Source organism: Trachemys scripta, chromosome 7 (assembly GCF_013100865.1).
Source record: "Trachemys scripta elegans isolate TJP31775 chromosome 7, CAS_Tse_1.0, whole genome shotgun sequence".
Taxonomy (NCBI): Eukaryota; Metazoa; Chordata; order Testudines; family Emydidae; genus Trachemys; species Trachemys scripta.
Genome location: NC_048304.1, coordinates 30,234,298 through 30,259,072, shown reverse-complemented (window position 1 = coordinate 30,259,072; position 24,775 = coordinate 30,234,298). Strand labels below are relative to the sequence as shown.

Genomic DNA, 24,775 nt, shown 5'->3' with positions numbered 1-24,775 from the left:
CTCTGATGCTCCAGTTTGGGGCCCTCATGGGGAACCCCAGTCTAGGCATCTCTCATGATCCCCTGAGCTCCCTCCACCCACCCACCCACAGGGAACACACACAAGGCTAATGCCCCACGTGGGTCCTATGTCAATGGGGAAAGGACCTCCTTACAGTGCCCTCCCCCAGTCTCAGGGCACCACTGAGAACTGAGGCTCTCATCATGTGGATGAGTGCTCAGAAATCCCCCCCAGGGAGGGTCAGGGCTGCAGGGAATCACCTCCTGGACACTAAGCTCCCCCACTCCACGGCCAGGAAGGAGGGGATACCTCCCTCCAGGGCCGGCTCTAGCTTTTTTGCTGCCCCAAGCAACAAAAAAAAGCGCCGCCCCCCAGCCCCCCCGCCGAGTGCCGCGCCGCCCCCAGCCGAGCGCCGCGCCGCCCCACCGCCGAGCACCGCCAGAACCCCCCCTGAGCACCGAGCCCCGCGACGCCCCCTGCCGAGCGCTGCCGGAGCCCGCCCCCACCCCCCGCCGAGCGCCGCTGGAACCCCCTTCCAGCACCGCGCTCGCGCCGCCCCCTCGCCGAGCCCTGCGCAACTGGAGCCCACCCCCCCAGCGCCGCGCCGCCGGAGCGCCCCCCCCGCGGAATGCCGCGCCGCGCTCCCCCCCGCCGCCCCTTATCAGGTGCCACCCCAAGCATGTGCTTGGGTGCCTGGTGCCTGGAGCCGACCCTGCCTCCCTCCCAGACCTGAGAGCCTCCAGTGGTAAAGCCACCCCGTCCCATCACAGGTGCCCTTGCCCCTCCTGGGGCTGATGGAGGAGGAGGTGCTGGCCATCTTAACAGAGACCCTGAAAGGTGAGGGGGACAGGGGTGATGGGCGGAGGTAAAGTTGGGGGTGTCAGCTCAGCAGGGAATGGGATCCCACCCCAGCCAGCACCTAATGCAGCAGGGTGACACCATGCAACATGGCAGCCCAAGGGACTCACCCACTGCAACCCAATACAGCACCCTGTGACCTCCCTGTGCGGGTGACACACCCCCAGCAACACCATGCAACCACCCCCCACCAAGGGACACAACGCAACCACGCTGCGCCGGGTGAAACAATACAACCACACTGCGCTGCGTGAGCCCCCTGGTGCAACATAATGCGACTTAACAATGTTACACCACATGACCCCTCCCCCCCCAACGTGGTAATGCAACAACACTGTGCAGTGAAGTGACACTGTCCAGAATCCAAGCCTGTCCAACCCTCCCCCCAATTCCAAGACCCTGACTCCTGACCCTGTCCCTTGGCCAATCAGCACGTGCTGTGCAATGCCATCCAATAGATGGGAAACCCTGCAAAGAGCGGGCCCAAGGATGACATAAAGCTTGCCATAAACACTGGGGAGGGGGGAGGGAAGGTGGCTTCCAAGCAGGGGGCTAACTCCTCACAGGGCAGGGAGGGGGTGAGCCTGTGATGCAGCTATTTGTGCCCACTAGGTGGAGCCCTTGCACCTACAGTGCCCCCCTCCTTTCCTTTGGCTGGGGCCTTAGGGCAGGGGGGACTATGAGCCAGTGTTGGTCACCGGATTTTCCTCACAGATTACCGGCGGCATCTGGGGGCAAGGCACCCGTTCACTCACCATATGGAGCAGCGCATGGAGCAACTGAGGCAGCAGCTGGGGGCTAGGAGCACTGGGTCAGATGGGTCCGCACCCCACCCCATCACCCCCAATTCCTGACCTTGGCACTTCACTCTCTCACACCAATGCCTGACCTCTGACCACCCTAATGCATGACCCCATCCCTCTCCCAAGCACCTGACCCCCCCATCCCAGAATACACTGAGATTTGGAACTTTGTAGACAACATTAAAATGGATCTTATCTCCTTTGCTCGGACCCATTGCCTCCTTGAGAACAAAACGAGGGGTTGCTGTGCTGCAGGGAGCGGGCTTGGAACTCAGGAGGGGACACGCCCTGGCAGCCAGTGCTAACCCCAATGCTGTAAGGCAGCTCTAGGGAGTTGAGGGGGTCGCTGTGCTGCAGGTGGTGGGGAGGTGTTTGGTAAGGGATGTTCTCCTTGGACCGCGGTCCCTATATAAATAACCCCACCCCAGAGGTAGCTGCATCCTAGACTCCCTCCCCTGGCTCTGTTATGAACAGGGTCAATTCCACACACATACATACATGCGGGCTGCATGGGAGCTAGAGAGCTGGGATACTAGGGAGGGGGAATGCAGGTCTAGTTGTCAGGGGGGTGAGGGGACACTATGGGTCAGGACTGAGGGGCGCTAGCAGAGCTGGGGCAAGGAGACTGGGTCAGGACCGAGAGGCACTAACAGCTGGGGGGGAAGGGCTAGGATGGTGGAGCAGAAGCTACAGGCGCAAGGCCATTTCCTAGCACCCACATTGCCATGTTTCCAAGGCATTTTTTAAATCCTCAGTCCCCTCCACACACTCCCACCGACTCACCATAACTCTGCCACCTGTTGGCCATAGGTGAGAATAGCAACCCCACTCCCCCAGCTCCCTGTACCAGGCAGGGCTTCCCCCAGGTCAGAGACAAGAGACAAGGGCTTTCAAGTTGTGCTAGGGGCATAAGGATTGCAATGGGGCTCCTAGGGAGTGGGGATGAAGGGCTGCGAGCAGCCCCTAAGCCTGTGGGGAACCCTGGCCCTCCCTTTTCTCACATCCGTATTCCATTATAAAGCCCTCTGCAGAGGCTAGAATTTGCGCAGATTTTAGGAGTCACCTGTGAACTGAGTTTGTTGCTCCTTGAATCATCTCCTCTACCTCCCTTATCCCATAAAATCAGCAAAAATATGTCTGGGAGGGGGGCAGGTCAGGACTGAGGGGCATTGGCAAAGCTGGCTTGGGCAGGGCTAAGATGGCAGGCATCTCTGAAGATGATAGGGCCCTGATCTCAGTTTTGGGTCTGTGCAGTGCCCAACATGCTTGGTCCCTAGGATAACGATATTGTGATAACATTGCTATGGCAGGGTACGCTGTTCAAACAGTCTTACTGCAAGCAGTGCTCAGTCCTGAAGATTTGCTTCCTTGTTAGTTTTGTAATGGTCATTCATTTGGGACGTCGCTGTTGCAAGCAGCTAGAGTTTGCTTCCTGCCTTTATCTCTCTAACTGGAGACTTCCCCGGGACCCAGGCATTGGTCTTCTGTCTGAGATCCCTGAGAGAAGAGATCATCCCCTGTGAGGTTTGCAACCACCTCTCTTTCAGGACTGGTGCATCTAGTGTAAATAAACAGCTGATACTAAGAAAATCTCCACATACATTATAAGGGACCCCTATGATTATCTAGTCTGACCTACTACATAACAGGCCATAGGATGGCCATGATTAATTCCCATTGGGACTAGAAAAGATCTTAGAGAAAAAAATCTCATCTTGATTTAAAATTTGCCAGTGATGGTGTTGCGGGCACAGTGGGCCCGAGGGGGGCAACAGCGGGGTTTGTTGCCCGGTGTGCTTCGCGCCAATGAACACACCAGGGTGGAGAAGCAGACAAAGTTTATTCAAGAGCTCTGAATAGGCACTAGGAGACCAGCATGTCTCAAATCAAGCACGCTGATACAAGCAGTTTTTCCCTTTTTATCCTTTCCTTCCTCCCCCCTTCCTTCCCTACCTACCCTCTTTCCTCCCCCTGTAGCAGTTACATTAAACGACCTTGGCTGTGTAGCTTGTTCGCAATGTTCCCTTCTGCAAGTTATTTTGTCCTTCAGCTAGAAGCATGTAGGTTCCCCTTATCACTATCACTTTCCAGCTGCTGGCCTGTGAGGTTAGTAAAGTTTAACACGAGGGGCTTTGGTTCACTTTGGCCTAGAGCCGGGGGGCTTCATCGACTCTCATGGTCTTCCACACACACACACCCCCGACTTACCTAGGGTCAGGGCCGGCTCCAGGCACCAGCTTAACAAGCAGGTGCTTGGAGCGGAAAAGGGAGAGGGGCGGCACCTGCGGCAATTCGGGGGCGGCAGGTCCCTCACTCCCTCTAGGAGCGAAGGACCTGCCGCTGAACTGCCACCGCCAATCGCAGCTTTTTTTTTTTTTTTCCGCTTGGGGAGGCACAAATGCTGGAGCCGGCCCTGCCTAGGGTGATGCCTAGTGACACCAACAATGGAGAATCCATCACAATTCTCGGTCAGTTGTTCCAATGGTTAATTACCTCACTATTTAAAAATTGGGCATTGTTTCCTGTCTGAATTTGTCTAGCTTCAACTTCCAGCCCTTGGCTTGTGTTTGACCTTTGGCTGCTAGATGGAAGAGTCCATTATTAAAGGCTTTTTTCCCCATGTGTAGGTACTTATAGATTGGGATCAAGTCACCTCTTAACCTTCTCTTTCTTCTACTAAACAGATTAAGCTCCATGAGTCTCTTGTTATAAGGCATGTTTCCTTTATGATTCCTCTGGCTGATAACTGTGTTAGGGCCCTTCTAAATCAGCTTATCAGTCAGAAAAATTCCAGTTCTTTTAATGCTGTCTCTGCTTACTCTGCAGTCTGGTCCTTGTGTTGGGACCTTGCTTTAAGTGACAGCAACCAGGAGATGCGCTGCAGCTATGTCCCATTGATCTGAGGCTCCTGAAAGCATTGATTGGCTTGCCGGTGAAATTCTCAGGCACTGCTAACCCTGGAGCTTTGCTGTTCACGTGTGCCAGCATCTTAATTAAAACTGGTTCCCACTCCTTTTATATTTAATGGGCTAGTGGGAAGGGTTGGGGGATTGTGTAACTAATACAGCAATGCCTACCTGGGTTTGCAGAGGGCCTGACCATTGCTCTAAGAGGGAGGAGCTACTGACCAGGGGATGAATAGCAGCACAAGGTTTTTGTGGTAGAGTTGTGATGGCAGGGGAAATGTTGGGAATTGATCCTGGTTCCATGTACCAGTGGCTGTGATAGGTGCTGGGTCCCTGGGAGGACCCTGAATCAGAGCTGAGAGAACATGTCACAGAATTTGACCCACTCCTGTCTCTGGGCAGCTCCTAGCATGGGACAAGGATGGCACCAGCTGGGGTACAGGAACAGTTACCCAGATACCAGGAAGATGCGGTCTTGATTACTGGGGAGAGGAGAGAATGGTTACCTAGTTACAGAGGGGATTGTTACCTAGTTACAGGAGACTACTGTTGTAGTTACTGGGGGGTGGGGTGGGGATGGTTACCTAGATAGCAGGAGGGACACCGTTAACTGGTTACCAGGAGGGTGTCATGTTGGTCAAAGGGATGCCTGTCCTGCCTGGTTACAGTGTTAGCAGGCAGCCCCCTGTGATGTCAGAGATGATACCCTAAACCTTTCACCAGATACATGGGGGGAATTGCTGGAGCCCCATCCCAGAGGGAACATGGATCCCAAGGAATGGAGGGGCTCAGTAGTAGGTGTAAGAGGCAGCATTGTCTAGTGAGGAGTCAGGTTCTATCTCTGGCTCTGGGCGGAAGCGACATCTAGTCAAGAGCAGGGCAACATTGTTGGAAATGCTTCTCCCAGTCAGTGTAGAGTGACTGCCCAGCCCCCAAACCTCTTTGTGAACCCTTTTCCTCATGACCTGGTGTTTGCCTCACCCCCAAGGGGCAGAGTTAATGGCCCCTTCCCTTGGATTTGGGAGTGGTGGGTAGGTGACAGTTCCCAGCACCATGAAGATGGCATTTTTTACCTTGGTAGGATGTATCTAGAGGGGAACAGGGTAGGGCCAGGACCCGGGGCGGGGGGGGGTGCAGAGGCTAAGGTGGACAGAGCCAAGACATGAGGGCAGGAAGGAGCAAGGCCTGAACCAATAAGGAGGAGGAGTCATGGCCTGTTCAGGCATCATGTTCCATTTAACTGGGTGGGTGTTGCTCTCCCTAGGCAGGGCACATGTATCAGTTCACTTGCTGTAGCTGCCCTGACTGGGCCCGAGGAAGTTGCCCACCAGGTGACCCCCCCCCACTGCCCTGTCCTGCACCTGGGGTAGGTGCCACAGGGATCCCCAAGGCATCTCCCCTGTGCCCAGTATGGCCCAGTCCTAGCTGAGGGCATCACTAGTCCTGAGTTCTCTGACCTGACACACACACAGGGACCCAGGAGTCCTGATTCCCAGGAGCCATATAGGCAAGGACAAGGAGAGGGGAGTGGGTTCTCTAAACACCATAGTCAGAGCTGGGGATAGAACCCAGGAGTCCTAACTCTTAGCCCCCTGCTCTAACCTGCTGCTCACCCCCCACTCCCCTAAGCTCTGGGGACTTTCCAAACCAGTTTAGCAGGTTGTGGAGGAGGCTGAAGGTCAAAGAGAACCTCCCCCTCCCACTCCCCCATGTGGCTGGGACAGTGCCTGCCTTCCCCTCGTGATGAGCTGACTGTCCCTGCTCAGAGTCAGGGTTGCTTATGCCAACCCAGGAGCCCCATACAGGCACAAAGGGCATACCAGGACTCCTGGGTTCTATCCCTAGCTCTGCCACTGACCTTGCACAAGTCCCTTCTCCTTTCTGTGCTTTAGTTTCCCCTTTAGTTTCCCCTTGTCTATTTAGACTGGAAGCTTTTCAGGGCTGTGTGTCTGTGCAGTGTCCGGTGTGATGCGGGGCCCCCATCTGGGTCAGGGTCTATGCAGCAGCACCCAGTGTGATGGCCCCAGGGGGCTGAGTGGGTAGGGTAGGCAGAGTGGGGTGGGGATTTCCGAGCAGTACAGTCAGTCGCTAAGAGTCTGGGAAGGCCCCAGGCAACCTTCCAGTGCCTGGGAAGTCAGGTCACACCTGTGTTTGCAACTAAACCGGCCCCAACCGAGCCAGCTGGGTTAGCAGGGGTGGCTGCAACACACACGCAGCACCGGCCCTCAATCCCAACCCACAGCCCTCTGCTATCCCTGCCTGGGCTCTCCTCCAGCACTGCCGGTGACCCTCAGTCCTGACCCACGGCCTCTGCTACCCCAGCCCTGGCCTCCTGCCCCACTTCCAGCCTCTCAATCCCAACCTGCAGCCACCTAGTGGGCTGGTTGGATCTGCCCTGGGGAATTAATACTAATGACACTTACTGAAGGGCCATTTGTTTGGCCATGTCAGACAGAGGTGAGTAAATGAGTCCCATGTGACTTGGGGGTGGGAGTGACAGCTGGGTCTTCCTCAGGGGCTCAAAGTGACCTTCAACGACCTTCAGCTCCCAAGGCCAGGAGGAAGCAAGTTCAGCTGGGCAGGTACCAGGAACGCGAACTGTGGTGGGTTAGAGCAGGAGGGCTAGGCGGTCAGGATGTTCCCCAGTTCTGCCTCTGACTTGCTGTGTGACCTTGGAGGCATATCTCTTCCCCTACTCTGTGCCTCAGGTTTCCCTTCTGGCCACTGGGGATCATGCCTTGACCTGACTCTCAGGGAGTGGTCAGGGCTGGTTCCTGAGGATTCAGGAATAAATGTGTGGGCTTTGAGATCATCAGGTGTGTAGGGCAGAGGGAGTCTCCCCAACTCCCAGGCTGTGCCCCCCAGCAGGACCCCCCCTTCCTCTAGTACATTCCCCTGAGTGGTTTGGCCTGGGCGTAGAGTCTCCTTAGGGTCACCCCAATCTGGGGAAGTGTGGTTAGACACTGTCCCATTTACTTGCTCCCAGGAGTCTCGCCTCCTACCCATTAAGTGAGAGATACAGCCCCAGTGTGGTCTAAGCTGCCCCTTATTTATTTCCTCCTCTCCTCCTGCTATATGCCACCCCATGAACTTATTGCCACCTAAAATTGTCCCCATGATCCTACAGCCCCCCACTTGCTGCCCACTGAGAGGCCTCAATCTTTTCCACCCACAGCAGGCTGAATTGTCCCCACAGAATTCCCCAGGACCCCCTCCCCCAGCACCAAATTAACAGCCCTTTATTGCTCCCATCAGATCATGACCACTCTGAAACCCCAGATCAGTCGCCTACCCCAATGACCCCCAATAACCCTCCAGACCAACCCCCTGCCCCAATATCCCCCTGACCAGCTCCCTACCCCCATGATCCCCCAGACCAGCCCCCTTCCCCAATGACCCTCATGATCCCACAGCCCAGCCCCCAATGATCCCCTAGACCCCTCCCTCACCCCCATTGACCTCTATGATCCCCTAGACTAGCCCACTATCCCCAATGACCCTAATGATCCCCCAGACCAGCCCCCTGCGCCAATCAACCCCCGCTCCCTGCCCCAATAAGTCCCCCCTTAATTCCCCGAATGTCCCCAGCAGGTCCGTGCCCCGCCCCCCTGACTCCTCACAGCCCGGCCCCCAGTCCCCAGCCCGCCGCGCGCGGCGCTAGCTCGGGGGGCGCAGCGAGGTTGGAAGTCAAGGGGCGAGCGCGTGCAGCCAGGCCCCGCCCCACTGCTGCATATTCATGAACGCGGCCCCGCCCCTTCCATTTGTCAGCTGGGAGCCCAGGAGGAAGTGCGCCGCGATGTCCTTTTGTGTCCTACACTCGGAGCGCAGCGCAGCGAGCCGGGCTGAGCCCGCGCCCATGGCCCGGCCGGCCCCCCGCGTCCCGGGCCACTGAGCCCCGCCCGGCCCGGACACGCCACGCCGGGCCCCAAGGTCAGTGCGGGATCGGGGCAGGGGGGGCCCCAGCCGGCCCATGTGACTCCCGCTCCGCAGGGGGGGCTTGGGCGCGCACGGACGGGCGGACACGGAGACAGACGGACGCTGCAGGGACAGACAGTCACGGGGCGGGACTCGAGGGGACACAGTGGGAACAGGCGGACGGACAGACAGACTTGCAGGGGCACCGGGGACACATGGACAGACTTGGGGACGTGGACGCTCCTGGGACCAGACAGGTAGACAGGGGGCTGCCCAGTCGGACACGGACAGACTCCCAGGAGCACACGGATAGACATGGAACGGGACAGGGCTGACCACCCAGGCGCACATGGAGACTCACGGGGTGGATCCCTGGGGAAACACAGACACCTGGACAGACCTGGAGACTTGCAGGGAGGTGAGCAGTTGTATCCTGGTGCAAGAGCAGGTGTCTGTGTAAGTGACCATGTGTAAATCACACAATCTCCTGCCAGGACATGGCATCTCATGCCCCCCTGCTGTCTGGGGCCTGGTGGGCGCCCTGTCTATCTGGTATGTGTGGAGTAACTGGATGGGGGAGGGGAATGGCAGGTGTCAAACTGCCCCTGCCCCACAAGCTCAGGGCTCCATGACCAGTCAAGCCAGAATCCTCCAGGGTCAAAGGTCACAGTCCTGAATTGGCCCAAGGCCTGACCCTGAAGGGGGGAGTGTGTGTACAGAAACAACAGGGGTGAGCTAGGCTGGGATTAGAATGGGGAGGCTGGGGAATTCTCCCCCACACCAGAAATCCAGAATCCCTCTCCCCCTCCACACCTCCAGCACATGATGGGGCCAGGAACCACCCACCCAGATGATGGGTAATGTCATTTATTGGGACTCGCTTTGACTGGGAGCAGAACGTGATGTCACTCCTCCCATACACACCAGCGTGCCTTCTGGCATATGTTCCTATGGTCCATTGCACCCCCTGAGGGGAGGGGGGAAGAAAGTTTGACCAACTTTTCTATCTCTGTTCTACAGATGGGAGGGAAGTTACTGGGGGAGGGGTATGCATGTGGGGGGGAGGGATGTAGAGGCAGGGTAAGGATTGGAGTGCAGGGGGAAGGAGGGTGAATGGGTTGGGAGGGTGGGGTGAAATGGGGGTACTTGGTCCCCGTCTTCCCCCCAGTGTCTGTCCCAGATGTCTGGGTCCCAGTCCTCATCCCAGTCCCTAGGGGCTGGGAGTGCCTTAGGGCTCCAGATTAGTCCCAGGTTAGTCCAGGGGGTTGGGCAGGTATGGGGGGGTGCAGGGAGAAGGAGAGTATATGGATAGTGGGGTGCAGAGCAAGGGTGGAGGTTGGGGGACTGCAGAGGGGGAAGAGTGCAGGAAAGGGGGAAGAGGACAGTCTTCTGTAAGCACAGTGGGGCACGATGGAGGGTCCAGATCTCATTTCCCCTCTGCCTGCTCTTGCGTAACTCCCCGCCGCGGGACATTAGGAAAGAGACAAGACGGCACAAAGGGGACAAAGGTCGGGGGGGGGGGAACATGGGGACAGACAGAGTAACAGACACGGCTGACACACCTGAAATGCTCTAGGTGACTGGGATGCCATGCATGGACACAGTGGGGAGCTCACTGACATGGGGCTAATACACATGGACACGGCCCCTTCCTCCCCCGCCACAGCTGGATTAAAGGTGGCCTCTAGCATTCATTCCTGGCCCAGTCTATGCCATCCCAGACACTTGGGTTCCATTTCTGATCCCAATTTCTCCCCCTCCTCATGGGCTGGGACTGCTGCCAGGTTAGTCCCAGTGTGAGGGAGGAGGGATGTGGGTGCTGGGCTTGCCTATGTGCGTTTGTGGAGGAGGGTACAGGCCTGCAGGGCTACGACCCCTCCCTGACTCCACTGGCTCCATCGGAAGAGTGCCCTGCCTGGGTCCGTAGGTGGGAAGCACAGACAGTTCAGCCATGCCTCCCGTCCCCCCAATTCCAGCAGATCCCTGCTCCTCAGAGGCCCCCTGCCCAGAAACTCCTCCAGAGCCTGGCGCTGAGTCAAGCAGGGAGGGTGGGAGGTGCCTGGGGGGGTGAGCCCTGGAGAGTGTGTGTGGGGTGTCTGAGCCCTAGTGAGTGGGGGTGGATGTGTTGGGGAGGGGGAGCTGTCTGAGCTGTGGCCTCCAGACTAATCCCTCTGCCATGACCCTTATCTGCCTCCTGCAGCCTGGGTTGACTTGAGCCCTGGGGAGGGGGTTAATTCCTGTACCGGAGCTGGGGGGAGAGCACAGAGCTGAGGCTATTTCTGCTTCTGGATTGTTGGTACCACCTTTTGCCATCCCAGAGACCCCCCCCTTGCGTGCCCACGCACAGCTTCCCCCAAGCAAACACACACACAGCTCCCCGTACCCGCCCCCAGCCTGCGATCAGAGTCTCTCTCTCTGTGACCTTGAGCATGTCACATGCCCGACCCTGAGATACTGGAGCTGGCACTGGGAGGGGAAGGGAGTGTGCTGAACATCTGGGAAGAGGCCCCTAGATTTGGGGGGGATCCCGGGCAGGGGTTCCCAGCTCTGAGGGTCACAGCTCTGACATCAGAGCCAGCAGTATGGGACTGAATCTCCCCTTCCTAGGGCCCCCAGGGGAGCGACTGGGATGTGGAAAGGGATCTGGGTGCCTGGGATGGCAGTGCAGGGCACTCGACCCTAAGGAGCTCCCACGGAGTCCGGGCAGAGTGTAAAGGGGCGGGGATGGAGCAGTCCGGGGGGGGGGGGGGGGGGAAGTGTCTCACTGCCCCCCTCCCACACCTCCCATCTCCCACATATATCGCTCCCTGCAGGCCACCCCAGCCATGTCGTCTCGGGATCACCGTGCTGAGTTCTTCATCAAGACGGAGCCGGCCTCCCCAGACAGCCTGGCACAGCGCAGCCCCAGCGGCTCCTCTGATGCCAGTGGTCCTCCCCATGACCCCGAGCCAGGGGCACTGACCCGCCGGCGCCATGACAACAACCCTGATGAAGTCTTGCCCCGGGGCAAGTATGTGCTGAGCTCCCTGCCCAAGCGCCTGTGCCTGGTGTGCGGGGACGTGGCCTCAGGGTATCACTATGGCGTGGCCTCCTGTGAGGCCTGCAAAGCCTTCTTCAAGCGCACTATACAAGGTAACCCCCTGCATACCTCCAGCCTGGGGGGGCCCTCAATCCTGATCCACAGTCCGTGCTATCCCAACCCCAGGCCCCTCCTCCGCTGATTGCTGCTGCGTGGGTGGGTAGTGGCTCCCTGCCCTTCAGTACACTTGGAATTGGGTCCCGGTTTCCCAAAGGGGGCCAGTCACACACCCCTGACCCTGTGTCAGCTTTCCAAATGCTGGGGGATTGGCTCAAGGAAGGGTGACAGCTCCAAGGAGAGGGGATGGGGCGGCTGCCCCAGGGCTCCCTGCTCATGGCCAGTTGGTGATTTTCCAGGGGCGGTGGGGGAATTTAATTTAGCTGAAATTGTTTTATTTTTCCCTTGGGAAAACTGAGATGAAATCTCTTGAGTGGAGCCCAATAGACTCCACCGGCCTCAGCTGCTGCAGTGCGTCTTGGAAGCTGTAATTCAGATGGCTTGCACTCCCCATTCTCCTGTAGGCCGGGTTTCCCAACAGGACTACATCTCCCATGATGCACTGTAGTCTCCCTTGCTGAGCCGCCCCAGTGCCTGCTAGGAGCTGTAGTGCAGGTGTGTCATGGGGTGGTTCTCCTCCCTGGGCTGGGCTACATTTCACAGGATGCACTGCAGTCTTCCCTCTCCTAGCTATGTTGTGGGAGATGTAACCCAGGAGCTTGCAGCATTAAGGGGGAGGGTTGATTCTGCTTTGTGGGTGGGTGTGTGGCCCTGGCCTCCCATTCCCTTGGGACTACATCACCCGTCCCCCCAGTTCCTCCTCCATCTCTCAATGGTTTGGCCCCACCTCACTGCATGCCCCTACTTCCCCAACCCACTCAGCCCCATCTCCTCTCTCCCCCAGGATTTTCCCCACCACCACTTCAGCTCATCTCCTTCCTCAGTGTTCCCCCACATCTTCGGTCTCAGACCCTGTCTCCCCCTGAACCTGGTCTCAGCCCCGTCTCACCCCGCTCTTCCCCCAGGCAGTATCGAGTACAGCTGCCCGGCCAGTAACGAATGCGAGATCACCAAGCGGCGCCGCAAAGCCTGCCAGGCCTGTCGGTTCACCAAGTGCCTGCGCGTCGGCATGCTCAAGGAAGGTACGGGGGGTGGAGGGACACAGGGTGGGGGCTGGGAGGAGAGCACAGTGGTTGGGGGGGGCTGGCAGGGGGAATTGGGAGGGAACTTGGGGAGGGGGAAAGAGCTGGGGGAATTAGAGGGCTGCTGGGGGGGCAGTGGATGGTGAGCTGGGGGGCAGGTGTGGGAGGCAGGATATGGGAAGGTCAGGTAGCCAGGGTAATGTCAGGGGGAACCATCAGGAGAACCCTGGGGGGAAAACAGCCCTTCAGTTTCCCCCTGCTGTTATGAGAGCAAATTGGTCCCCTTGGGAATAGGGGAATGGGCAGGATGGGTGGGGAAGAGGGAGGGTTTTGGGGGTGCATTTTGACCCCATATCTTCTGCTCTGCCCCCTAGGGGTGCGGCTGGACCGTGTGCGAGGGGGACGCCAGAAATACAAGCGCCGCCCTGAGGTGGATGGGGCCCCATTCCCCAACACATTCGCCACCCCCCAGATTGCCACAGCGACCAGCAAGAAACCAGGTGAGTGGGGTGAGGCTGTGGGTCAGGATTAAGAGGCAGAGTAGGGCGGAGGGGGAAGCCCAAGGCTGAGGTAGCAGGGGGCTATGGGTCAGGATTGTGGGGTACGGGCAGATCTGGGAAGGAGGGAGGATCCCAGGTGTGATAGGGTGTTAGAGGGGGATGGAGTGCTGGGGAATCTCCTTTCACATTGCCCCCTCTCTGCAGCCCCCATTAACCCCATGGTGTCCCACCTGCTGGTGGCGGAGCCTGAGAAGCTGTATGCAATGCCTGACCCAGCGCTGCCCGATGGGCCCCTCCGTGCCACCAGCGCCCTGTGTGACCTGGCTGACCGCGAGATCGTCGTCATCATTGGCTGGGCCAAGAACATCCCAGGTAGGGCCCCACCCCCGCTGCAGCATTCTTTATGACCCCCTTCTCCCGCCCAGTGTGGCCCCCATCCCCATGTGCTGCCCCTCCCCCAGCGCTCCCCTCCTAATCCTATCTCCCTCACTCCCTGCAGGTTCCTGCAAAAGGGTGCCTAGCCCTGCTCCCCTGCCCCCAGGGTTTCCAGCTCCAACCTCCATCTCTGCTTCCTAATCCCTGTTCTCGTCCCAGCCCCCTAACTCCTGTCTCCCCCTTCCTCCCTGCAGGGTTCCCAGTCTGCGCTGCCCCCTAACTCCCGTCTCTCCCCTGCAGGGTTCCCGGCGCTGTCGCTGGCCGATCAGATGAGTGTGCTGCAGAGCGCCTGGCTGGAGGTGCTGGTGCTGGGTGTGGCCTGGCGTTCGCTCCCCTGCGAGGACGAGGTGGTCTTTGCGGAGGACTTTGCGCTCGACGAGGAAGGGGCACGCGCGGCAGGGCTCTGGGAGCTGAGCGCCGCCCTCCTGCAGCTGGTGCGCAAGTACCGTGCCCTGCGGCTGGAGCGCGAGGAATACGTGCTGCTCAAGGCCCTGGCACTCGCCAACTCAGGTGGGTCCTGCCCTATGGGGGCTTGGGGTGGGGGCAGTTCTCTGCACCTGGCTTTCATCTCCCTGGGCTGGGCTCGGCGTCCCTCCCCCCAGGCTCTGCCTGCCACAGCTCCCTCCTTGACTTCATTCAAGGACATGGTGGCCCCTCCGACTTGGTGCACAGAAGTGACATGGCAGCCCTCCCCCCCAACCCTGTATGATTCTCCCCCCCACACCCACACCCAAGTGCACATCAGCAACGTTGGCCATGTCCACGCCATGGGTCTCCCCAGACTTGGTGCATAGTGTTCCCCCCGCAGACTGGGTGCACATCAGCAACACTGGCCACGCCCCCCACTCTAACCCCCCTGGTCTCCCCCCAGACTCGGTGCACATTGAGGACATGGCAGCGGTGCAGCGGCTGCGGGATGTGCTGCATGAGGCCCTGCTGGAGTACGAGGGCAGCCGACGGCCGGAAGAGCCACGCCGGGCGGGGAAGCTGCTGCTAACGCTGCCCCTGCTGCGCCAGACGGCTGCCCGCGCCCTGCACCACTTCTATGGCATCAAGCTGGGAGGGAAGGTGCCCATGCACAAGCTCTTTCTCGAGATGCTGGAAGCCATGATGGACTGAGACACGCCCCCGCCTCCCCCTCCCCGCCATGTGGGGGGGACAGAGGCATGGACCGGGCTGAGGGGCCTGGGGACAGACATAGTCCTGGGGCAGGGAGACAGACACGTAGATGCGGGAGAAGGGCAGGGTGGAATGGGGGACAGACACGCTGGAGAGACACAAACAGGAGGAGTAGGGATGGGCGGGGGTGAGGACAGACACATGGACACTAGGGCAACAGGTGCTGGGGGGACAGACACAGATGCTCTGGCTGGGGGACGGGGGGGGAATGCATGGGGACAGTAAGGCAGATAGTGGAAGGGGAGGATTGGACTGATGTCTCTGGGGGGAACTGCAGCGTGGCCACAGGGCTGGAGGATGGGCAAGCTGGAGACGGACTGGGGGACACTGGTGGGAGGGGACAGACTGACATGGGGACCCAGCCCCCCATATGCACTGGAAGCCATATTCTAACTTATTATCTGGGGGAGGGATTTAGTGGCGGGGGAAAAGCACCAGGGCCCCCTGTGGAAGCCATAATGGACCTGAACAGCACACAGCTGGACTGCGGGGCGGGAGCGTGTTAATCCCACATGCACAGACCTGGCCTGGGAGGGTCCCTGCTTGTCCCTGGCTCAGAGCAGGGGAACCCCCCAGCTGAGGGGTGCTTGCCCAGCAGCCAGTGTGTGCTGGGGCTGTAGGTAGCTTGGCACTGGAGGGGTCAGTTAGGTCGGGAGGGCAGTAGCAGGGGCAGCTGATTCTCTCTGAAGGGGGGGCCTCCTAGGGACACCATCCATGGCAGGTGTCCCCCTCCTCACTTGTCTCTGAACTCTCTGCTTAGGGGAGAAAGTGTGTGGGGGAGAGAATAATCCCCCATCCCAAAGTGGGACCCCCTGAGGCCTCCCAGCCCCTGCCCCTGAGTGGGGGTGAGGGGTTTACAATATCCCTTCAAGCAATAAATGAACAAACTATGTATGCACTTGGCCAGGGGAGGGAAATCCCATGAGGGTCCCTTGGCTCAGGGCTGGGAGATCCCTGTAGTGGGGATACCTTAGAGGAGGACTGTGGGGGTCCCCTGTAATTCAGAGGAGGGGAGTGTGTGGGAGTCTCTTAGATTGGAGGGGGGTATATTCTTGTGTCCTGGGAAGGGAATTGAGATTTGGGGAGTGATAAGCCCATACTTCCCCTTGAAATATGGGGGAGGGTACTGGAGCCAAGGACTTCCAGTGAGGTTTTCCAGGGAAAATCCAGTAGGGTGACATAAGTGGGGTGAGGGGAACTTAGCAGCAGGGTCTGGGAACCTCCTCTAAGTGCTGGTCTCTCCCCCCCCCCCCAAAGCCCCAGGATGGTGGAGAGTCTGGAGGGGGTGGGGGTCTGACTGGGGGAGCCCCTGCTGTAGTTAGGTCCTTGGGGAGGGGGAGGGAGGGGCTGAAACAGAAGGCTGGAATTGTGGGAGCGGGAGCACAGCACTGTGATGGGGTAGCTCTATAGATAGGAAGAGGGGTTGCAATGGCTTGGGCATAGTGGGGGGGGTCCCTCAGGATGGGAACAGAGGCCAGTATCCCCTCCACCCCCCTCAAATTTCCCCTTGCCCTTCTGCCCCCCCCATAGCAATAAGCCCCCCCTTCCCCTTGGGGTGGGGGTGAAGATGCTGAGAAACATGTACATAGCAATATATCAGACTGTATATTTGTTGCAGGATAATACGTGACCCCTTCATCTCTGCTCCCCTCAGAGGGGTGCACCCTCAGTCCCCCCATTTCTATAATGAGTGGGGTGACATGGAGGGGGTTTGTATTAAATTATGTATGTGTATATATTATAAATACCTCTATTTTGTGTATAGGTGCTATACACACACATACATAGAGCTATATTCCAGAGCCAGAATAAACCATGGAGATCTCAGCCTGTGTCCCGAGTCTTCCTTCCTAACAGTTAAAAAGGAACAAGAGCATTGTCTTGTTCTGTGTTTGTGCAGCACTAGGCCCAGTGGCAGCCTTGATCTTGCCTGGGGGGTCTGAGCAGTGCCTGGCCCAATGGGGGACCTGCTTCAGGACTAGGTCTCCTAGGTACTACTGCAATCTCCATAACTGTACATGAGGAAAGTGAGTACAGTGCAAGGTGTGGCAGACCAATGTTCGGCTAGACCAAGGGCTAACAGAGGATGGGGACTGGACTAGAACAGAAGGGCACCAGCACAAGTGTGGTTGCGGGTAGCCCAGGGCTAGGATAGCAGAGTGCTGCAGGTTGTGATTGAGGGGGACAGATAATGGATGACATGCCCCATGCCAGGCTCCACCTCACAGTTTTATTTATACACAAACCAAATGGGCACAGAATGTCTTCTATTCCCTGTAGAACCCTCCCTCCCCCACCCCAATCTTCCCATCTTGGCCATCCTGGCCCTTCACGTCTCCTCCTCGCTCAGCAGCATGTTGGGGATGCCCTTGGTGATGGGGAACTCCCGGCCAGAATCAGGGCACTTCAGGATCCCCTCCATCACCTCCACCTATGCAGGAGAGAAGAAACACAGGTCAGCTGCAGCCTAAAGACAAAGGGATGAGCTGTGCCCCAGCCCTGCCCAGTAATGCTGTCAGGGAGGGGTGGAACTTCCCCAGAGCACCAGCCCTCCCTTCTCGGTTTTTTTATTTTGCTGCAGTCACAACCCTCCATCATGATTCTTAGCAGCTAGGGAGGGAGCAGGATGAGCCACAGAAGCAAAAGGATGCTGAGAGCCCGGTGCCAGGGCATCTGCTGGACTCTCAGCCCCTCAAGAGTGGATTCCAACAGGCAGCTAGAGCAGGGGGAGAATCTCTCACCATCAACATACTCTCACTGCCTGAGGGGGCCCTCCCAATGTCTACATTTGGAGCAGGGGCAGCAACAGCAAGAGGTACCCCCACCCTGGGGGATCACCAGTGTCTCTGTGGGCTGATAAGTCCCCGGTGTCTCAGCCAGGCCAGGAAAGGACCTGTGTTTGTAACAGGTCCCGTCATACCTCAGCCACGGGTTTGTGGTGTCTAGGATATAGTGCCCAGCACCAGCCAGGGAGCCGGTGGTGGATTGTGGACGTGGAGGAGGGGGCATTTCTCACCTCCAGCAGCACGTGATGCACCTTCCTCAGGAAGTCCTCGTTGTTCTCGTACTCAGGGGGCAGCTCGTGGGGCAGGTCCGACAGATGGCCCAGCTGTAGAGAGAGGGAGATGAATGTCACAATGCTGACCCCAGAAGAGAGACTTTGCTCTGATTGACCCAAATGCTCCACAAAGCCACTTCCCTCTCCAATCCCCGCCCCCAGGCTGCTGTGCCAATCCATGCTGCCCGTCTCCTGCCATGACAGCACTCTGGGCAAAAGGCTGGCTCCGGGTCTAGCGTCCCCAGCACCTAGGGTGAGCCCCTCCCCCTGCCAAACTCCACCCACCTATGCCCTGGACGGGGCCAGCCACTCCCCCCCATACTCACGCTCTCCGCAGCCTCCACCAGGGCCCCCCACTCCACCTTGGGGATCATCCGCGCCACGAACTCCTGGTTGAAATCCACATTATTCACTTTCACCTCGGTGGCCTGCGGGGAGAGGGAGGGGGAGGGTCAGTCCTGTTAGGCACGGCCGGGGCGGGACCCCCGAGGAGGCAGGTGGCATCACCCCCATGGGGGGAGAAATCAGCCCTGGGGCCCCCGACCCAGCCCTGGGGCAGCCCAGGGGGCAGGGATACGCGGCCCTATGGTTGCGGGGGGGATCCCTGTTACCTGGATACGGAGGGGGAAACCCCCCCCGGGCCGCACCCCCCGCACGTGCGAGGTCAGCATGTTGTGCGTCAGCAGCTTCATCCTCGCGCCGCTCCCTGTGTCACGGCACACGTGGGAAGCGGTGAGACGCCAATACTCGGCTACTTCAATCGCACCCCTCCGAACACTACTTCCGGATGGAATGTGCCCTGCTCAAAAGGGTCCGGCGGCTGAAAGGGAAACACGGACCCGAACCTGAGGGTTCCGGGGAGATCTGCAGACAGGGTGCCGGTCCCCGATGGGGAGGAGAGAAGAATTAGACGCGAAACTAAGGGGTTAAAACATGCAAATAGTGTTCAAATCGCATGCAGATTATATTTAAATTAAGAAATTAAGATGTGTAAAAAGCAGGAGAAAAACACTCAGATTAATCACAAATTATATGTTAATTATATGCAAAGTCAGCGTGTAAACCACTTGTAATGTCGCCCTGCCAATCAAAAGCAATCTGTATGTAAACAATGTGCAAACCGGCCATGCAAATGAACCACAAATGATATGCAAATGTGATGCAAACCGACCTGTGGGTTGCGGCGCATGGGCATTCCAGTCCACCCCAAGGTTGGTAGGTCCCCCAGGCCTTTTCCATGGCAACTGTCATTCAGGCGGTCTCCATGGTGACCGCGTGGCGAGGTGCGGCGGGGCTGGTGCTCCGGCGGGGGCGGGGGCTGTTGCGGGCGGCCCCCCTCCCCGGCTCCAAGCCCAGAGGAACTAGGCGCTTCGGTGTTCGAGCAGCTGCCATGGCGCCCGTCAAGGTGAGACCGGGCGGGGCGGAGAGCGGGACACCCCGGGGGCCTCAACCATCCAACCTGCCCCGCCCCTAGCTGGGACACCCCCCCCCCCCCCCCCCCCCCCCGCGCGGCCCCCCCCCCCCCCCCGCAGCTCAGCCCCAGCGAGACCCGGGGCAGGGAGAGCCCGATCCCAGGGAGCCCCCTTAAATCAGCCCCCAGCTGGGCCCCGGGGCAGAGAACGGGGAGCCTCCTGGACAAGCCCCCCTCCAAAATCAGGGCCCCCAGCTAGGGTGACCAGACAGCAAGTGTGAAAAATCAGGACGGGGGTGGGGGTAATAGGAGCCTATATAAGAAAAAGACACACAAATCGGGACATCTGGTCATCCTACCCCCAGCAGGGCTCCCCCTGGCAGCTCCCCTCGCCAGCTGGGACCTAGGGCTAGAGAAGAGCCCTCTCCCACCCTCTAGTTTAGCCGCCGATGCCTCCCCCCAACCAGGACCCTTGAAACCTGAAACCATTTCCCCAGTCCCTGAAGCTTGGAGGGTCACTACCCCCTTGCAAGACCCCTCCCCCCCAACTCTTGCCTCACAAGGAAGGGAGCAAACCTGGGGGGAGGGGGTTGGAACAAGGGGGTGACACTGAGCTCCCAACTCCCTTCAAATCTCGGGAGGGGGGCAGCGAGAGGTTGAGAGTAGAAATGGCTGATTGCGGGGTGAGTTTAAGGCAGGCTGGGGAAGGGGACATTGGGGGAAGGGTGAGCAGGGCTGGGGTTAAGAGTTGGGGGAGGAGTTAGAGTAAGGCTGTAGGTTATGGGGTGAGATGGGAGGCAGGGGTTGGGGGGTAGGTGGGGACAGAGGGAGCTGGATTGTGGGGGAGGGGAAATGGGGTCAAGGCTGGGGGAAGGTGTGGGTGTGAGCTGGGGATGCTGGGTTAGTGGTAAGGGGTTAGTGGGAGGCGGGGGGAAGATGGGGGTTGGTTGGGGTTCTGGGAGCTGGGCTGTGGGGGGAGGAGGAGCAGGCTGGGGAGGAAGGATGGTTGATTGGGAAGGGAGGTACATGGCAACCCAGAAGATTTGGGGTATGGGGGGCAGGGAACTGGGGGAGGTGTCCAACTCATGAGATTGAGTAATCAGTTTGGAAACTCCAAGGCAGGGGTGCTGAGTCACTGAGTGTCTGCCCAGTAGGCCTCCCCCCATGGGTTGTAGTGACAACACCCCCCACAGACACAATTGAGGGATGCACACAGGGCTCTTCTGCTCCCCAGCCATGAAGAGGCTCACCTCAGGCTTTACGCATCATCTGTAGGCTTGTCTTTGCCCCCTCCCAGTGCTGAGGAGCGGGATTCCAAGACAGGAAGCTGGCTGGGTGACTGGGAAGGGAGACACCCCCCCCTCCCCCGTTAGTCAGCTACTTGAGGCCCCCCTGTTGACGCTAGGGCAGGGGTGGGGGTTGTAGCTGGGGCATGAGGAACCAGCTCCCAGTTGGAATGCCAGAGTGGGGGTAGCTCCTCCCCCTGCACTGGGAGATGGGGCATAGGCCCTGTGAGGGTCTGGCATAGGCTTGTCTTGGGCAAGGAGACTTGGCTAGGCCTCCCTTCAGCTCTCCCCCCCGTGCCCCCAGGTTGGAGACAAGCTGCCCAGTGTGGAGGTGTACGAGGAGGATCCCGGCACCAAAGTGGATGTGGCTGCACTCTTCAAGGGCAAGAAGGGGATTCTCTTCGGGGTGCCTGGTGCCTTCACCCCTGGCTGCTCCAAGGTGAGGCATGGAGACTCCCCCCACAGTGCCCCCTTCCCCTCCCCCCACTACCCTACCCATTTTAGAACACACACACCAACTCCAGAGCATCCCCTCCCCAACCCTTTGCAACTCCCTACCTTAGAGCACCCCCTCATTCTAGAATGGCTCCTCACACACCCTGCTCCCTGGAACCCCCATCCCAGAGTTCCCTCACCCCCCTCCTCGGAGTATCCCCCACCCCACCCAGCTCCCCAGAACTCATCCACCAGAGCATCACTCCCGCCATCCCATCCCTGGGGCCAAGGGAGCCTCAGGGTGGACTAGAAAAGGACACATTTGTGAGTTGTGTGCCCTTGCAAGCCAGGGGCTGCCCAACTCCCTGCCTGGATCCCTGGGCTGGTGTCTGATGCTGCCACCCCACCCCGCATGCTGAGGAACTAATGCTCTTCCTGCCCCCCTCAGACCCACTTGCCGGGCTACGTGGAGCAGGCTGGGGCACTGAAGGCCAAGGGAGTGGAGCTGATCGCCTGCCTGGCCGTGAACGATGTCTTTGTCATGAGCGAGTGGGGCAAGGCCCAAGGGGCCCAAGGCAAGGTGAGCCGGGGCGTGGGGTGGGGGGCAAGGCACAAGGCGCCTGGGGCGAGATAAGCTGGGGAGAGAAGGGAGCAAGGCCTACGGGGCCCAGGGCAAGGGGAGTGAAGGGAGGGCAAGGCAGGGGGAGGGTGTGTGGGGGGGGGTTGAGCTATAGCACCCAGGGTGAGGGGGGCACACAGCCCAGACCAGGAGGAGCACAGAGGGCAGGTGGGGGCACCAGCCACGGGGAATGTGGAGAGTCCTAGGGACCATAGCAAGGGGAATACAGAGGGTGGGACTAGGGGACCCAGGGCAGGGGGAGTGAGCAGGGGTCGAGGCCCAGGGCAGTGTCCTTATAGGGGGTGTATGGTGCTGAGTCTCAGGGAAAGGGGAGGAGTCTTTTCTCTCCCCCACCAGCATCCTAACCCCAATGCTGCAGGAGCCCTGCCCCCACCCCTGCAGACAGTGGGTGACTTCCAGGCAGCAGTGAGCACTTCCCTTCTCAGTAGGAGCTGTTGATTACGCAAGGGGGCATCTATAGGTTGTGTAACCTCAGGAGTGGGTGTGGCTCTTGCCACTCCTACCCTCCCGCCCACCTCACAGGCGCCTCTTCACTGGCTCCCTAACCCTTTCCCCCTCCCTGCCCCCAGGTGCGGATGCTGGCTGACCCCACTGGAGCTTTCGGAAAGGTAATGCCCCACCCACCCAACCCGTGCCCTCAGGCGCCAGGTGGGGGTATCCTCCTCCTGGAGCAGGATCAGTCCCAGTCTCCCTACCCACCTGTCTGTGTATCCGTCCCTGGCCCTTCCCCTCCTAACCAGCTCGACAGCCAAGATTCAGGGCCCCCACTCCTTGGCTAGTCCTCTTTCCCACGCCACTGTGTGCCTGTCCTCTGCTCCTCCCCTACCTGCTGTGTCAGATCCACCCCCCAGGGGTGTTCCTGCTCTGGGACTGTGGGGGAAGGGGCAGTGGAACCCCCATCCCCTATTAGAGGCATCCAGGATTCTGTCCCTCCAGTGCCATCTCCCTGACACCAACAACGGTGGCTGGGTTGGGGTCAAAGAGCATCTGAGGACCAAGCAGCTCCAGAAGTGAAGGCCTGTTTGCAGGGGGAAGTTCCTGGGCTGTGTCCTCTGCCTGGAGAGGACTGGGGGGGCTGTCTGACTCCCCCCTTGCTTTCCCTTTCTCCCCTAGGCTACGGAACTGCTGCTGGACAAGGAGACCCTGCGTGACCTCTTTGGGACCAACCGCTGCAAAAGGTAAAGCAGTGGGCTCCTTACCTCCCAGCAGCCTCTGAGGATACCCACCTTGAGAGAGCTGGGGTTCTCTGTACAGGCGAGGGATGGGCATGGGGATGAGTGTTAGGAGCTCAGAGGGGAGAGGATGCACCCCTGCAGTTGCAACTATGGGCCTCTGGGGTGCCCCCTTTGCCTGGGGGTGGGGGGGCTGGATGTGCAGAGGAGGAGAAGTCCTCTTCTCCATCTCCATGGGAAAACCTGGGAGAGGCAAAGCCCCCCTGGCTATATCCCCACACTGATACCCCCAACCCTCCCTTCTCCATGATGGGGGTAGAGGGCGCTAGGAGATGTGGGAGGGAGCCCTGGCTGTGTCCCCACACTGAATTCCCAATCTCCCCCCTGGGTTCTCCATGGTGGTGGACGATAGGGTGGGAGGTGGGGATAGGGGAATCCCTGGAGGGGGGCGGGGGGGGGAAGGGGAGGGGAGGAGAGGGGGAGCCCCCATTGTGTTCTCACCCTGACCCCTCCCAGGCTTTTTGTGGTGGAGGATGGCACGGTGAGGAGGGGGCCCTGGCACTGACACCCCCCCATCTCTCTCAGGTTCTCCATGGTGCTGGAGGATGGTGTGGTGAAGGCTCTCAACGTGGAGGAGGATGGAACAGGGCTGACCTGCAGCCTGGCCAACCACATCCTCTCTCAACTCTGAGCACCAGGACACCAGGGTCCCTCCTGCTGCTGTTCCCTCCTCTCTTTCCCCCCCCGCCCGCCCTAGCACCAGGAATGGGGCAGCGCACCATCCTTTCCCTGCATGATATGATGGCCTCCCCTTGGGGGAGGGCGGGGGGGGGGAGGGGTGCAGTGCTGCTGCTGCTCCTGCTGTCATGGGCTTGGCCTCTAGAGGGCACTCATGCCCTGATGGTGGTGTACTGCCCCATCATGCTGTGTATCAAGTGGAATAAACGGCTCTCACCAGCCCTGCCTCTGTCTCTCTGCTGGTGGGGAGGGGGGGACAGGCATAGACAAGGCATGCTAGGGGTGGAAGCAAGGGAGTGACCCAGACCCCAATTCTATCCTGCTCAGCCCTCCTCCCACCGAGTGCTGGCCTGCCCATGCCTCCTGCATCCCCCCTCCAATCTCATAATCTGTCTTGAGGCCTTGGGGGCAGAATAAACAGCCTGGAGGGGCAGGGGCCACACAAGCAGAGGGAGATTGCTGGTGTGTGTGTGGGGGGGTCTGTGCCCTAGAGATAGGGTGGGGGGGATCTCTGGGAGCAATGTTGAATCAAGGGGGCAGGTTTCCTGCTGCCCTGATTTCCCTGCCATGGGTGAGTAGTCATACTAGAGCCCCCTCCCCTGTGGAGCCTCTCCCCAGGGTCTGTGATTTGCTGAGCTGGGGCTGGCATGGGGTCCCCCTGGTGTCATGATCTCCCCTAGCCCTGGGTCAAAGGGTCACAAGATCTAGGCTAGGCCCTCTGGACTTGAGGGGCGACTGGAACTCAGCGCCTCCCCCGCCCACCTCAAAGCAGGACCCCACTGACCACTCCCAAGCAGGATCTTTGGTGTGGGCCCCAGCATGGCCACAAGGGGGTGCTTGTGCTCCACCATGTTTGGTGTGAGGGGGATGGGAGATGGGTCTTGGAAACTGCCCCTCCCTGTGCTAGAATTCTCCCCCTGCAATGCCCTGGCTCCACTCCCCTCTGTCTGCCCAGGCCAGGAGCCCTGACTACTCCCAGCTAGAGTGACCAGATGTCCCGATTTTATAGGGACAGTCCCAATTTTTGGGTCTTTTTCTTATATAGGCTCCTATTACCCCCTCACCCCGTCCCGATTTTTCACACTTGCTTAGGGTTACCATATCTAATAAATAAAAAAAGAGGACCCTCCTTGGGCCCTGGCCCCGCCCATTTACCCACCCCTAGCCCCGCCCTAACTCTGCGCCCTCCTCCCTTCCACTCCCAGCCAGGGGGAAAGGGCT

The 24,775-nt window shown here is 59.3% G+C and overlaps 3 protein-coding genes across 5 annotated transcripts in view; 2 read left to right on the top strand and 1 right to left on the bottom strand.

Annotated features, from left to right (window-relative positions):
* Positions 1 to 8,343: 8,343 nt before the first annotated feature.
* ESRRA (estrogen related receptor alpha) lies at positions 8,344 to 16,641 on the top strand. Of its 2 annotated transcripts, none has more exons than XM_034775370.1 (7): positions 8,344 to 8,497; positions 11,296 to 11,614; positions 12,584 to 12,700; positions 13,075 to 13,200; positions 13,405 to 13,572; positions 13,876 to 14,145; positions 14,507 to 16,641. In XM_034775370.1, the coding sequence occupies exons 2-7, from the start codon at positions 11,308 to 11,310 to the stop codon at positions 14,752 to 14,754; spliced, it is 1,236 nt and encodes a 411-aa protein (XP_034631261.1). In that variant the 5' UTR covers positions 8,344 to 8,497; positions 11,296 to 11,307; the 3' UTR covers positions 14,755 to 16,641. The 2 variants fall into 2 exon arrangements, with proteins under 2 accessions (XP_034631261.1, XP_034631260.1); XM_034775369.1 differs by lacking the exon at positions 8,344 to 8,497 and adding an exon at positions 8,811 to 8,900.
* A 383-nt stretch (positions 16,642 to 17,024) lies between these two features.
* TRMT112 (tRNA methyltransferase subunit 11-2) overlaps positions 17,025 to 24,775 on the bottom strand; it is a 9,656-nt gene continuing 1,905 nt past the window's right edge. The window contains exons 2-5 of one of the 2 annotated variants that reach the window (XM_034775372.1): positions 18,484 to 18,736; positions 18,199 to 18,300; positions 17,831 to 17,923; positions 17,025 to 17,245 (exon numbers count right to left, since the gene is read on the bottom strand). In XM_034775372.1, the coding sequence (XP_034631263.1) occupies positions 17,144 to 17,245; positions 17,831 to 17,923; positions 18,199 to 18,300; positions 18,484 to 18,564 (378 nt within the window). In that variant the 5' untranslated portion in view covers positions 18,565 to 18,736 and the 3' untranslated portion in view covers positions 17,025 to 17,143. Of the gene's footprint in view, positions 17,246 to 17,830; positions 17,924 to 18,198; positions 18,301 to 18,483; positions 18,848 to 24,775 lie in introns of those variants that run through there. The other variant, XM_034775373.1, reaches the window with a different exon arrangement.
* PRDX5 (peroxiredoxin 5) lies at positions 19,035 to 23,773 on the top strand. The gene is made up of 6 exons (XM_034775371.1): positions 19,035 to 19,277; positions 20,874 to 21,008; positions 21,453 to 21,584; positions 22,214 to 22,252; positions 22,758 to 22,822; positions 23,402 to 23,773. Exons 1-6 carry the CDS (start codon positions 19,110 to 19,112, stop codon positions 23,505 to 23,507), a joined length of 645 nt encoding a protein of 214 aa, XP_034631262.1. The 5' UTR covers positions 19,035 to 19,109; the 3' UTR covers positions 23,508 to 23,773.

Excerpts from the sequence above, each read along its gene's own strand:
- ESRRA (XM_034775369.1), top strand. The coding sequence starts at position 8,832 with ATGGAGACTCACGGGGTGGATCCCTGGGGAAACACAGACACCTGGACA. Across the intron at positions 11,615-12,583 it reads CTTCAAGCGCACTATACAAG|GCAGTATCGAGTACAGCTGC; the intron begins GTAACCCCCTGC and ends CTCTTCCCCCAG. Across the intron at positions 12,701-13,074 it reads CGTCGGCATGCTCAAGGAAG|GGGTGCGGCTGGACCGTGTG; the intron begins GTACGGGGGGTG and ends TCTGCCCCCTAG.
- PRDX5 (XM_034775371.1), top strand. The coding sequence starts at position 19,110 with ATGGCAACTGTCATTCAGGCGGTCTCCATGGTGACCGCGTGGCGAGGT. Across the intron at positions 19,278-20,873 it reads CTGCCATGGCGCCCGTCAAG|GTTGGAGACAAGCTGCCCAG; the intron begins GTGAGACCGGGC and ends CCGTGCCCCCAG. Across the intron at positions 21,585-22,213 it reads CCCAAGGGGCCCAAGGCAAG|GTGCGGATGCTGGCTGACCC; the intron begins GTGAGCCGGGGC and ends CCCTGCCCCCAG.